This window comes from Heterodontus francisci, chromosome 15 (assembly GCF_036365525.1).
Source record: "Heterodontus francisci isolate sHetFra1 chromosome 15, sHetFra1.hap1, whole genome shotgun sequence".
Lineage (NCBI taxonomy): Eukaryota > Metazoa > Chordata > Chondrichthyes > Heterodontiformes > Heterodontidae > Heterodontus > Heterodontus francisci.
The window spans coordinates 26,922,904-26,936,545 of NC_090385.1; the positions used below are offsets into that span (position 1 = coordinate 26,922,904).

The window sequence follows — 13,642 nt, forward strand, 5'->3', positions numbered from 1 at the left end:
ATAGTGCCTTTTACGACTTCAAGATATTTCATAGTACTTTACAGCCAATTAAGTACTTTTGAAGTGTCATCGCTGTTGTCATGTAGGAAACACAGCAGCCAATGTGCACACAGCAAGCTCCCACAAACAGCAGTGAGATAATGACCACTGTTTTAGTGTTGATGGAAAAGTAAATATTTCCTAGGACACCAGGGAGAACATCCCTGCTCTTCTTCACAGTAGTGCCATGGGATCTTTTACATCCACCTAAAAGGGCAGATGGGGCCTCAAGTTAACATTTCATCCAAAAGATAGCACCTCCAACAGTGCAGCACTCCCTCTGTACTGCATAGAGTCAGAGTTATGTAGCACAGAAACAGGCCCTTCGGACCATCGTGTTTGTGCCGGCCATCAAGCACCTATCTATTCTAATCCCATTTTCCAGCACTTGGCCCATAGCCTTGTAAGCTGTGGCATTTCAAGTGCTCATCTGAATACTAAGTAAATGTTGTGAGGATTCCTGCCTCTACCACTGATTCAGACAGTGTGTTCCAGATTCCAACCACACTCGGTGAAAATTATTTCCTCAAATCCCCTCACCTTAAATCTATGCCCCCTGGATATTGACCCCTCCACTAAGGAAAAAAGTTGCTTCCTATCCCGTCAATGCCCCTCATAATTTTGTATACCTCAATCAGGTCCCCCCTCAGTCTTCTCTGCTCTAAGGAAAACAAAGCTAGCCTATCCAGTCTCTCTTCATAGCTGAAATGCTCCAGCCCAGGCAACAGCCTGGTGAATCTCCTCTGCACCCTCTCCAGTGCAATCACATCCTTCCTTTAGTGTGGCGACTAGAACTATACACAGCACTCCAGCTGTGGCCTAACTAGCATGCACTGGAGTGTCAGCCCTCAAGTCTCTGGACTGGGACTTGAACCCACAACCTTCTGACTTGGAGACAACAGTAATATCCATTGAGCCATGGCTGACAGCATGCACACAGTTAGACAGCGAGTTCCAGAAATAATCATGGAGTAGGTTTTTATATCTGGACATTATGGAATTAAAAGGAACTAACAAGTGTTTAGAAGATACACTGAAGTAAATGGAAGGTCAGCTCCAGATTTTGCAGGCACATTTTCTTTTGAAAAAGGAACAAACCCACATGCATTATCTGCAAAAATAATTACACATTTCTCTAATATTAAACTACCCAAATAGGAAATAAGCACAAAGTTTAATTACCAGTGGTGTAGTGAGTCAGTGTTCAACAATGCATCATGCGGTAACAGAACATTTGTCCACTCTTGTGATTTCAGCCAAACCAACAGAAAGGCACAGAATTGAAGTCAAATGCTTCAGCTTTCTCCTCCACCCTGCCCCCTCAGCTAGCTTATCATTTGGGTGCAACAATTCCTTTGTAAAAGGAAATTTATTTATTTATTTTTTTATTTAGAGATACAGCACTGAAACAGGCCCTTCGGCCCACCGAGTCTGCGCCGACCAACAACCACCCATTTATACTAACCCTACAGTAATCCCATATTCCCTACCACCTACCTACACTAGGGGGCAATTTACAACAGCCAATTTACCTATCACCTGCAAGTCTTTTGTTTCAAACCTGCCTGCCCCTTCCAGTTATCTGCCACTGCAAAGCAACTCTGGGCCTTCAAGTTTTTTTTTACATTAAGAGGAAAAATTAAAAATTGCCTATTTTGACAGTGAGTTTACCTGGTGAGACTGATTGTTCTCAACTCAGCAATAAGCGGAATGGCCCTGAAAATTTAGTAAAGCGCTGCCAAAAGAAGATTGTCACTTACCCCAGCTCAGGTATCCTCTGACATTGACCAGTCATACCCGCTATTAAGTTACTGTGGATCATCATCACTCCCTTTGGACGACCTGTTGAACCACTTGTATACATCACTACTGCCAAGTCTGATGGAACAGGCTGGGTTGGAGTTATGCTCACTGTGCAGGACACACCATAATTAGTGCTAGGCAACAGGATTGTCATATCAATACAAAATTATCCTTCCCATAGTTACATTACTTAGTTCTAAAGGTGCACACAAGTCAGAGGATAGGCTTTTTAATGCCCGATAACACACAATTATGATCTGAACCACCAACTGAAATTGCAAGAATAATTAGGGAGCACCAGAAATATATTTAGGATAAGCTGGGATTTTAACAAGATTTTCCATGGAAACTAAATCCCTGGCCTTGATTATCCTAGGCTTGCTTAGCCATGCACTGAATTTTGTGCCATTCTGTTTTTGAAGTCCAGGATCGAGAGGAAGGTGCTGCAGATCACAGGCAGGTTTGCTTAAGTATTGATGTGGTGGTGGGAAAAAATATAATTTTAATGTTAGGAGGGGTGTCCACATGGTGAAAACAGTGCGAGGGGAATTGTGCCAAGAAAGGAATGTGGAAGTATTAGAGGGAGAGTTTGAGTGTTTACACGTACTGGGAGGAGTGGGGAATGACATGTTGAGACTGTGAAGTGGTGGATGGGTGGTTTTCTGATGTACCAGCACCAGGTTAGTGGTGGTGAGGTTTGGAGCATTGGGGTGAATCAGTAGAGCACTGGGAATGGAGTTGCAGGGTATCGCCAAGAGGAGCTATATTCAGGTCCATGATCTGCCATCTTCATTCATTGTAACCTTCTGGGAGAAGGATGGAAGAGTTTTTAAAAAAATCTCCTCTAGCACTGAGCTGGGAACTTCCATTATTTACATCTTACATAAAATTAGACAGAATTTCACAGCACAGAAACAGTCTATTTGGCCCAACTGGTCTGTGCCAGTGTTCATACTCCATTTGAACCTCCTCCTATTCCTTTCTCCCTCATGTGTTTATCTAACTTCCCCTTAAATGCATCAATGCTATTCGCCTCAACTGCTCCCTGTGGTAGCGAGTTCCTCATTCCAACCACTCATTGGGTTAAGTTTCTTAGAATTCCCCATTTAATTGTTCAGTTTATTTAAAACTCACTTATACTGAAATATTACACAAGTTGCGTTTGTCAGCAATGCATGCTATTTAAAACCTGTTCTTGGACCCGACCAGGAACGTGACCTTCAGCCTGCAGGAGCAAAACATCAGAGCAGGAGAAAGTTGGTCCCCACAAGCAGTTAGCAGCAGGGGAGGTGGTGGAAAGGGCCAACTTGGAAAAGAAAAATAAATTGAGAAATGTAGAAATGACTTTGGGCAGTGTAAAAGGCATAAAGGGAAGAGCGGGGTGAGAAACCGTTGGGCAACAGATCTGATTTCAGTCAGCCTACCGTGAAGGTGGAGCTGGGAAGACAAAGGAAAGGAAAGTAATACACATGCAAGTTTGACGGGAAGAGATTACAGGAAGTAAACACAACACTTATGTGAAGCGTACATTTCATGCAAGACTGAATAGAATGGAAATGTATATTTAATATAAAAATCCTTAAACAGTTGCTCATCTTGTTGCACTAAGGATAGGCTTGTTCAACAGGGCAAAGGTTAAATTACAATCACAACCAATTTTTAAAAACATACCAAAACATATTTCTGAAGTTGCTGGAATAGAGAAACAAGATCGTTTCACTCAATAACATCACCAACTTGTATTTATACAGTTACTCTAACACAGTGAAATGTTCGAAGGTGCATCACAGGAGCATTACAAAGCAAAATCTGACACAAAACCACACAATGAGATATTAGGTAGATGGTCACAGAAGTAGGTTTTAATGAGTGTCTTAAAAAGGAGGAAAGCGAGGTAGACAGGCGGAGAGCTTAGGGCCTTGACAAGCTTAAGGCATGCCACCAATGGCAGAGCAATTAAACATCAGGATACTCAAAAGGCCAGAATTGGAGGAACACATATCGGAGGGTTAACAGGCTGGAGGATATTAGAGATAGGGATGGGAAAGGCCATTGAGTTATTTAAAAACAAGGATGAGAATATTAAAATCTACAATAGTAACTTTTGCTGCTGTTTTCTACTTGTAAAAATTGCTACATGCAGCGATGGCAAGAGAAATTCCTTTAGACGTACAGTTCTCAGGTTTGGCTCCAAGCTCTTCCACAGAAACCATACTGTGAATCTGAAGGAGTTCTGGGTATCCTGAAGTATTGATGGCCTTCATGTCCACGTAGATGACATGTTTCAGCTTATGAAATTTTGGCAGCACTCTCTAATCAAAAAAAATTTTTTTTAATGTGAATTAAAGATTAACAATGCACAAAACATTAGAGGATTTGCAGGTTGCAGTTTTCTACATCAATATCAAACCACACAGAACCACTGATGTTTACAGCACAGGAGGTGGCCATTTAGCCCATTGTGCTGTGCTGGTTCTTTGCTAGAGCAATCCAAAACTATTCCCGATGCCCTTGCTGTTCTCACCAACATAACCTTGCACCTTCCTCTGCTTAAAATACGTATCCAACTTTCCCATAAAAGATGTCTCAGCTACTCCCTGTAGCAAAGTACTCCATTCTCCAATAAAGCTCCCTGCATAAAAAAAAAAATCTCCTAACCTCTCTCCTCATTCAGTAAGGATTTTAAATTGATGACCTCATCAACTTCCCCAACCCGGAAAAAAATGGTCCTTCCCTATTTAATCAAATCAAAACCCTTTACAACTTAAAAGCAAATCTTTACAATCTCCTCTCGACCTTCTCAATCCTAGTATTGCTCATTTCCACTCGTAACTACAGTTTCGCACCCCTGGTATTATGACTTTGCTATAATGGGGCACTCAAAACTACACACAGTACTCTAACTGTAGCCTAACCAAAGCTACTCCTTTATTCTTGATGCCAATATTCATAAAAATCACAAATTCATTAATGTCTCAATGTACCTGCACTTTCATTGAGGACTATAAATTTGAACACCTAGATCTCTGTTCATCCACACCCTCAGTGTCTTGTGTATATTCCCATTCCCCGTTTTTTCCCCCCACCCTTTTCAAAAATGTATCATCTCAAACTTGTCCTCAAAGTTTACTCCACCAACCTGTCTTCAAATCTTTTACAGTCCTCCTCACACTTTGGCAAAACATCTACCCCTCTATAGTCAGCAAACTGCAAGATTCTCTACATCCCTACATCCAAGTCCAGACCATCTAGATAGGCCCAGCACTGAGCCCTGGGACATACTACTCCCAACCATTCCCCAGTCTGAGCAACACCCATTCATCCCAACTGTTTAAAGTCCTTCAACCAATGTTCTATTCACGCTGCTTCACTACCTCGAATACTACAAGCCTTGAGGTATCTTAAGGACTGCCTTATGAAAATCCATTTACCCGTCAACTGCATTCTGCAACCAAACAATCTTCCACTTCCAAAAAAAGAATTACTAAATTTTTCAAGCACAAATTGCTTTTAACAAACCAGTACTGGCTGTCCTTCATTAGACTGTGAGTTTCTAAATGCTTATTTATCCCAAATTGTGGATTCTAAGAGTTTATTCACAAGTGATACTAGACTAACTGGTCTACAGTTAAACAGTCCATCATGCTGTTGTTTCTTAAATAAGGTGTTTCATTAATTACTCTCCAATCCCATGGCTCAATTTGTATGGAAAATTCAAGCCCCCGCAATCCCCTCTTGACTTCTTTCAACAGACTAGAGTGATCATCAGGCCACAGCCAGTTCCGCCTATAGCCCATTAGTTTTTCAGAACCAAATCCTTTGCTATGGTTATATACCAACTGTTCCATCTCCATCTCTACAACACCAATGTTCTCACTTCAAGCATTTGTAGAAGAAAACTAATGCAAAATACTTCAATGTCTCCACCATGAGACTTCCTCTTTCATCCCCAAGTGATCTTATCCAATCGAACGATTCTTTTGCTTTTTATAGGCTTGTAAAAGCCTCTGTTCCCTTTTATATTATAGTCTTGTCTCTAATTCCCTTTTAGTCTTTATCATTTCTCAACTCCCTAATACACTTTGTATCATGACTTTGCGTGAATTTTAAATTTATGCAAAAGTATAAAAAGCACAAATCAACTTTTTTGTACTTTTGAAACCTTTACAACAAACGTTGCTTATAAAATTCATTTCAACACAGATTGGCCTGGGAGAAATAGTTTGCAAGCAGACTAAAATATAACGTGCAAGTAACTGCCAGGATATTCAAATGATGAGTGTCACGCTTGATTCCACTGAAAATGGAAACCATTTTTTTTCTTTTTTTTTGTTTGCGGGATGTGGGAGTCGCCGGCCAGGCCAGCTTTTGTTACCCATCCCCAATTGCCCTCGAGCAGGTGGTGGTGAGCTGCCTTCTTGAACCGCTGCAGTCCTTGGGGTGTAGGTACACCAACAGTGCTGTTGTTAGGAAGGGAGCTCCAGGATTTTGATCCAGTGACAGTGAAGAAATGGCAATATGGTCAGGATGGTGTGTGGAGGGGAACTTGCAGGGGGTGGTGCTCCCATGCATCTGCAGCCCTAGTCCTTCTAGGTAGCAGAGGTCACGGGTTTGGAAGGTGCTGTTAAAGGAGCCTTGATGAGTTGCTGCAGTGCATCTTGTATATGGTACACACTGCAGCCACTGTGCATCAGTGGTGCAGGGACGGAATGTTGAAGGTGGTGAATGGGGTGTCAATCAAGCGGGCAGTTTTGGCCTGGATTGTATTCAGATTCTTTTGTTGAAGTTGCACTTGCCCAGGCAAGTGGAGAGTATTCCACCACACTCCTGACTTGTGCCTTGCAGATGGTGGACAGGCACTGGGGAGACAGGAGGTTAGTTGCTCACTGCAGAATTCCCAACCTTTGAACTGCTTTTGTAGCCACAACATTTATATGCCTGGTCCAGTTCAGTTTCTGGTCAATGGTAACCCCCAGGATGTTGACAGTGGGGGATTCAGCAATCGTAACGCCACTGAATGTCCGGGGGTGGTGGGGGGGGGGATGGTTAGACTCTCTCTTGATGGAGATGGTCATTGCCTGGCACTTGTGTGGCGCAAATGTTACTTGCCACATATCAGCCCAAGTCTGGATGTTGCCCAGGTCTTGCTGCATCTGGACATGGGTTGCTTCAGTATCTGAGTTGTCACGAATGGTGCTGAACATTGTGCAATCATCAGTGAACATTCCCACTTCTGACCTTATGATGGAGGGAAAGTCATTGATGAAGCAGCTGAAGATGGTTGGGCATAGGACACTACCCTGAAGAACTCCTGCAGTGATGTCCTGGGACTGAGATGATTGACCAACAACCACAACCATCTTCCTTTGTGCTAGGTATGATTCCAACCAGCAGAGAGTTTTCCCCCCTATTCCCATTGACTCCAGTTTTTCTAGGGCCCCTTGATGCCATTATCAGTCAAATGCTACCATAATGTCAAGGGCAGTCACTTTCACCTCATCTCTTTTGCCCATGTTTGGACTAAGGCTGTAATGAGGTCAGAAGCCAAGTGGCCCTGGCGGAACCCAAACTGAGCGTCACTGAGCAGGCTATTGTTGAGCAAGTGCCACTTGATAGCACTGTCGATGACCACTTCGCTGATGATCGAGAGTAGACTGATGGGGCAGTAATTGGCCGGGTTGGATTTGTCCTGCTTTTTGTGTACAGGACATACCTGGGCAATTTTTCACATTACCAGGTAGATGCCAGTGTTGCAGCTGTGCTGGAACAGCTTGGCCAGTGGCGCGACAACTTAGATACTGAAGTAACCCATGTCCAGATGCAGCAAGACCTGGGCAACATCCAGACTTGGGCTGATATGTTTTGGAGTACAAGTCTTCAGTACTATTGCCGGAATATTGTCAGGGCCCATAGCCTTTGCAGTATCCAGTACCTTCAACCGTTTCTTGATATCATGTGGAATGAATCGGATTGGCTGAAGACTGGCATCTGTGATGCTGGGGACCTCAGGAGGAAGTGGAGATGGATCATCAACTCTCCACTTCCAGCTGAAATTGGATGCAAATGCTTCAGCCTTATCTTTTGCACTGATATGCTGGGATCCCCTATCATTGAGGATGGGGATAATTGTGGAGTCTCCTCCTGTCAGTTATTTAATTGTCCACCAACATTCACTACTGGATGTGGCAGGACTGCAGAGCCTAGATCTGATCCGTTGGTTGTGGGATCGCTTAGCCCTGCCCATTGCATGCTGCTGCCACTGTTGGGAATGCAAGTAGTCCTGTGTTGTAGCTTCACCAGGCTGATAACTGATTTTCAGAAATACCTGGTGCTGCCCCTGGCATGCCCTCTTCATTGAACCAGGGCTGGTCCCCCGGTTTGATAGCAGTAGTAGAGTGGGGGATATGCCAGGCCATGGGGTTACAGATTGTGGTTGAGTACAATTCTGCTGCTGCTGATGGCCCACAGTGCCTCATGGATGCCCGGTTTTGAGTTGCTAGATCTGTTCGAAATCTACCCCATTTCGTATGGTGCTAGTGCCACAGAACATGATGGTGGGTATCCTCAATGTGAATACAGGACTAGGTCATCACAAGGACTGTGCGGTGGTCAAACTTATTAACTGTTAGTCAAATTCTGAATTCAGAGTTAGAATGCTTCATTAACATGTTCTTTTTAAAAAAAAAAATCTGAAAATTGAATATAGAATCAAAAACATAGATTTATATTCATTTTAAACATTTTTCTAATTGATGCTGGACTACGATAACATTTACAGGCAGGTTTCAGCATGTTCCTCATACCAACATTCAGGCATAATTGCAGGCTGAAAGGTTAGTCTTTTTTTAAGCAAGGCTATATGAAGGAAAGCCATGAGGGAAACATTGTGAAAGGATTTCCATCCCTCCCCTAACCTCCCCACCCCACCAAAAAAAAGGACTGAGATGCTGAATTCCTAATTCAAAGTTTTTCACGACCCAGTACATACAAAAGCCCTCATTAAGGGCAATGGGCTGTGCTGAATCCTTAAAGCTCACCTTCAACTTTGTGTCAAGGAGTTCCGCACTAGTGATGAGATGTGTTACTTCAGATTCATTCAGCCCATAAGCTACAGCATCTTCTCCAAGGGTGGCGTAAAGTGTTACGACTGGGGGAGGGGGGGGGGGGGGGGGGGGGGGGGAAAAAAGAGAAAAAAAAATGATCAAACTACACGTGCATTGAAATATATGCAACATTCACAGCATGTACAGGGATCAAATTCAACATTCAGGTGTTTCACATTATATATAAAAAAGGCAAAACAAGTAGTCTCCAAATGATGGTCTTAGAAACAAAAGTTAAAAACAAAAATCCAGCATGTTGAGTTCTTTCAGTGCATTTTGGTGCATTATTTCAAAGGGTCATCAGTCCAACCCCACTTCAGCACTTGAGCACATGATCTAGATTGACACTTCGGTTCAGTGCCAAATGTTGCATTGTTGCAGGTGTCATCTTTCAGATGAGACGACATTAGGCCGAGAGCTGGACTACCTCAGATGTAAAAAGATCTAGTCACACTATCTGAAGTGCAGCAGCTAAGCTCTATGATCAAAGGTGTTCTTTGGCCTCCTTATCTCGAGAGACAATGGATACGCGCCTGGAGGTGGTCAGTGGTTTGTGAAGCAGCGCCTGGAGTGGCTATAAAGGCCAATTCTGGAGTGACAGGCTCTTCCACAGGTGCTGCAGAGAAATTTGTTTGTCGGGGCTGTTGCACAGTTGGCTCTCCCCTTGCGCCTCTGTCTTTTTTCCTGCCAACTACTAAGTCTCTTCGACTCGCCACATTTTAGCCCCGTCTTTATGGCTGCCCGCCAAGGGCGTTATGGTGAACATAATTGTTCAATCAAAACAGATTAACTGATAATTTCCCTGGTGTCTTGTTTGTGGAATCTAAATGTGTGCAAATTGGTGCTAATGTGATTCCTTGCCAAAAGTACTTATGGGATGTGAAAGGTGCTTTATAAAATGCCAAATCTGTCAATACTCCTAACTTTGGAGTGCTGGGAGAATGGGAGTGGCAGAGCAGAAATTGTAATGGAAAATAACTTGCTCAGAAGAATTACTTAGCAAGGGAAGGGTGAACTGAACGGAATTCAAAACATGCTCAAACCATGAAGGAATAACTACTGAGGTCAACTGAGTTCTTGCACAGCGACGAGCTCCAATCTGTTCCTTGAGGCAATGGCCAGATTCATTGTTTATTTCTGGTGATTTAAATTAGTCTAAACAGAAATGAAAAAGGATGCTAAACAGGAATTGCCATTCATTTCAGTAGTAACCAAATTGTCGGATCTCATCATTACTAATTGATGCCAATGAGTACACTGAATTGTACAACACTGTTGAAAATGCTCAATACATTTCAAAACAGGGTAAAGAGGTGGTTTGAGCCATTGCCCAAAGACAAGCATCAATGCCAAATTATTGCACACGTCTCAATCCTATTGTATACTATGACCAAGGACATTATACCAGTTCAACCTTAAGTGCATAAAGTCATGTACTTAGAACAGGCAGGATTAAGGGAACTGATCCAGAAAGAAATCTAGGAATTCTAGAAAATAGGGGTGCCTCAAGACCGTGCGTCAGTGCCTGACTACTATCAATGGATGTTATTTATAAAAAGAGGCACAGGTTGTACAAGAGAAGTAATGCTGTCCTAATGTAAAGTAGGAGTCCACACGTGGAGTAATGCAAGTAATTCTGGAACGATGTGGTCACGTTGGAAAAAAAGAGAGGCAGAGATGTGAAAGCCAAGCTAGATTCTGCCCTAATATAAAAGCAAAATATTGCAGATGCTGGAAATCTGAAATAAAAAACAGTGCTGGAAATACTCAGGAGGTCAGGCAGCATCTGTGGAGAGAGAAGCAGAGTTAACCTTTCAGGTCTGTGACCTTTCATCAGAACTGATGAAGCTGTTCTGATGAAAGGTCACAGACCTGAAATGCTAGATTCTGCCCTCACTGATGTCCCTGAGTGCATCTGAGGCCAATTAGAGCCAAGACCAACCATCTCAGCAGAGATTGCAAAATCACAACTGTGCTTTTCTGGGCTTTAATCAATATGTCAGTGGGGGAGATTAATTTTAATCCCATTATTGGTTACTTTTGCTCATGGCTGTACATTTTCTTGCCAAAAGAGGGCAATATTGCACTGCATGTCATTTCAGTATGGGGTTTTTTTTGTTGAAAGAGGAAAAAGGAGAAATGGTCTGAAAACCCAAGTTTTAACTCAACCCCAGAAAAGTTATATTTTTAAAAAAACCATCAATAACATTTCTAGTTGATTTGTTGGACTAAATTACTCGTCTCTCTTTTCCCTATCACCAGAAGTGTATCTCTAGACTTGGGTAACAGAAGGAACATCAGGTTGAATCACAGAGCTCTGATTCAACAAGTCCAGCTTTTTTGATGACATGTTCTTACCAGCATCACAGATGTTTTAACAAAGTTATTCAAAACAAAAAACAATGTGAATGACTGTGCAGAAGATGGTCCAACATTCAGACCTTCAAATTGACTAGGTTTGCCTGTGTTACTGACCAAACAGAGGAAGGAAATGAGCAGTCTGAATGAGTCATTATTTGAGGGATGGGCAAGTCTAACACGTAGATCACATTTCTTGTTAAAGAGTGATAACTTAAGAAGCTGAAAAATATTTAGTAAACCCTAAAATGTCAAATATTAATCTCAAAATGTTTTCCTGCTTTGACAATTTTCGCCCCTCCCAAAGGCTTTAACTCGGTTAGGGGTAGAGCACTGTAGGTGATCTTGCGATGACGTTTGCCCTCTAATCTAATTCCATGTAAAAACGATTATCCATGCACGAGGATCAATAGAAAGTATCAGGAGGCGATAGGAGTGCAGTGAGGGAATGCAGAGAACCCAGGTTTCTCCTAATCTATCTGCCATAAACATGCAGTGTTTATAGGGGTTGGAAGAGGGGGAGAAACCAATTGCTGGGAAACAATCAGAAGTTAGAGGATCAGAGGGTACTAAAACAGACCCCTGCATAGCCACTGCCACTCCAAAACCTCTACTGACGCCATAGTGGAAATGGTAAAAGTTGTGCTTTTTGTAGTGGAGGCCAAGATGCAGGAATGATTGCTACATGTTCCGTTGACATCTGACCCACTTGGCAAATGATTGTGCACTACCCACATGTGGTTTGATTTACCCAAAGACGCACACAAACCACGTACTCATTTCCACCACTGATCGTCTCATCAGGAAAGACGAGCATTACTGAAGGACTTCTTGGGCAATCAGTGCTGTCAAAGCTATTCTTTGGCTTCTAACCAACATCCAATGGAAAAAATGCATTTATGGAAAAAGTCTTAGTGTTACGTTTGTCTTTTTAAAAAAAACCTAACTGTAATACATTAATGTTTGGAGAGAAAAAGAATTAATCTGAACAAATGACATACGTTAATGACTGGAATTATGTTAGAGTCCAAGCGTGAGAAAGCTAATACAGGGTTGCAGTATATTGCAAGTCCATGTCCTTAGCAATTTACTCAGCAGTTACAGATTACTCTTCTGTATATCCTCAATTTCTCTTCAAACATTCATAATTCAGTATTTATCCTTCAACCAATGTTTCCTAATAAAACAGTGACTTCACTTGAAAAGTACTCTTGGACTGCAAAGCACTTTGGGACTTCAAGGTCACAAAAGGCAAATGCAAGTTCTTTCTTTAAAATAGGTTATGACAAGTTTGATAATCTACATTGAAGATCTCTCAAATCTTCATCCATCATTAAATAATCATACAAAAATAAATGGAGGAAAAGATTTAAGATTTCCTTTTTTGGGGAGATGATGATTCATCCAAATAGTTTTGCCCCCTTGCCCCTACCTAACTGGCTCTGAAGCCACCTCCAATGCCAACACAAAATACAGGTCAGATCTGCAAATGCTGTTCCAGTGTGACAGGCCCTCCAGTCGTAAAGAACTTCCTGTTTCTGTTCTCTGCCCTTCCACAGCAGTGCGGCTCAGAGAGAGCACTGTGTGGGCAGGTTTGTAACCACGAACTTGCATCCCAGCAATCTGGAACCGGGGCTTCCATAAGCCTTGGCGCTTTCCCTTTTAAGTTCAACACTGAACATTTTGTGTACTTTTAAACCTAATACGTGCCTTTTGCTTCAATTTATGAAAATCTGGTACTAAATCAGATAGTTTTTTTGTCATGTGTAAAATCCTCTTCACAGCCACATGGCTCATCCTGGTTAGTACGGTTATCACTAACAGTTCAATTCCATTAACGTATCTCCCTCTCATATTGTAGGATAATCTGTATAATACTTACGTGGGAAATTGTACTTGAAGCAGGCTTGTGCTGCAATCATCCACTCAGCCCTGGTTTCACAGAAGATGCCAATCATATCCTTTGCCTTCAGTCCCAAGGCAGAAAGGCCACTGCCAAAGAGGTTTACACGCTGATTGACCTCCTCGTAGTTTAGCCATTTATATTCCCCCAGGATTAGCTGCAGGTAAGTCAAAGTACATTGGCTGTCAATCAAGAGCATGCCAACAAACATACACATCCTCCATGTCTTATCACAGGGTTAGGTATAAAAAGTGGTCTCACTTTTTGAATTTATGCAGTCCATATCAGCAATGCTTGGCAAATTTAGCACTGCATCTCATTTTCAAGTAAACGGCCACGTTATTGCAAAAGGACTCTGGGTTTAAACAGCTGATTCATTCATGTAGTGAAAAATAGCTGCAATGATGGAAGGGCATTTTATGCACACTCTAAGAAT

General features: G+C 42.3%; 1 protein-coding gene across 6 annotated transcripts in view; it reads right to left on the reverse strand.

Annotated features, from left to right (window-relative positions):
• Positions 1-13,642, reverse strand: part of acsl4a (acyl-CoA synthetase long chain family member 4a) — an 88,003-nt gene that overhangs the window by 20,269 nt on the left and 54,092 nt on the right. For all 6 annotated transcript variants that reach the window (XM_068047294.1, XM_068047291.1, XM_068047289.1 and 3 more), the window contains 4 exons: positions 13,186-13,363; positions 8,880-8,989; positions 4,016-4,154; positions 1,800-1,950 (listed from right to left, as the gene is read on the reverse strand). In XM_068047294.1, the coding sequence (XP_067903395.1) occupies positions 1,800-1,950; positions 4,016-4,154; positions 8,880-8,989; positions 13,186-13,363 (578 nt within the window). The remainder of the gene's footprint in view (positions 1-1,799; positions 1,951-4,015; positions 4,155-8,879; positions 8,990-13,185; positions 13,364-13,642) is intronic.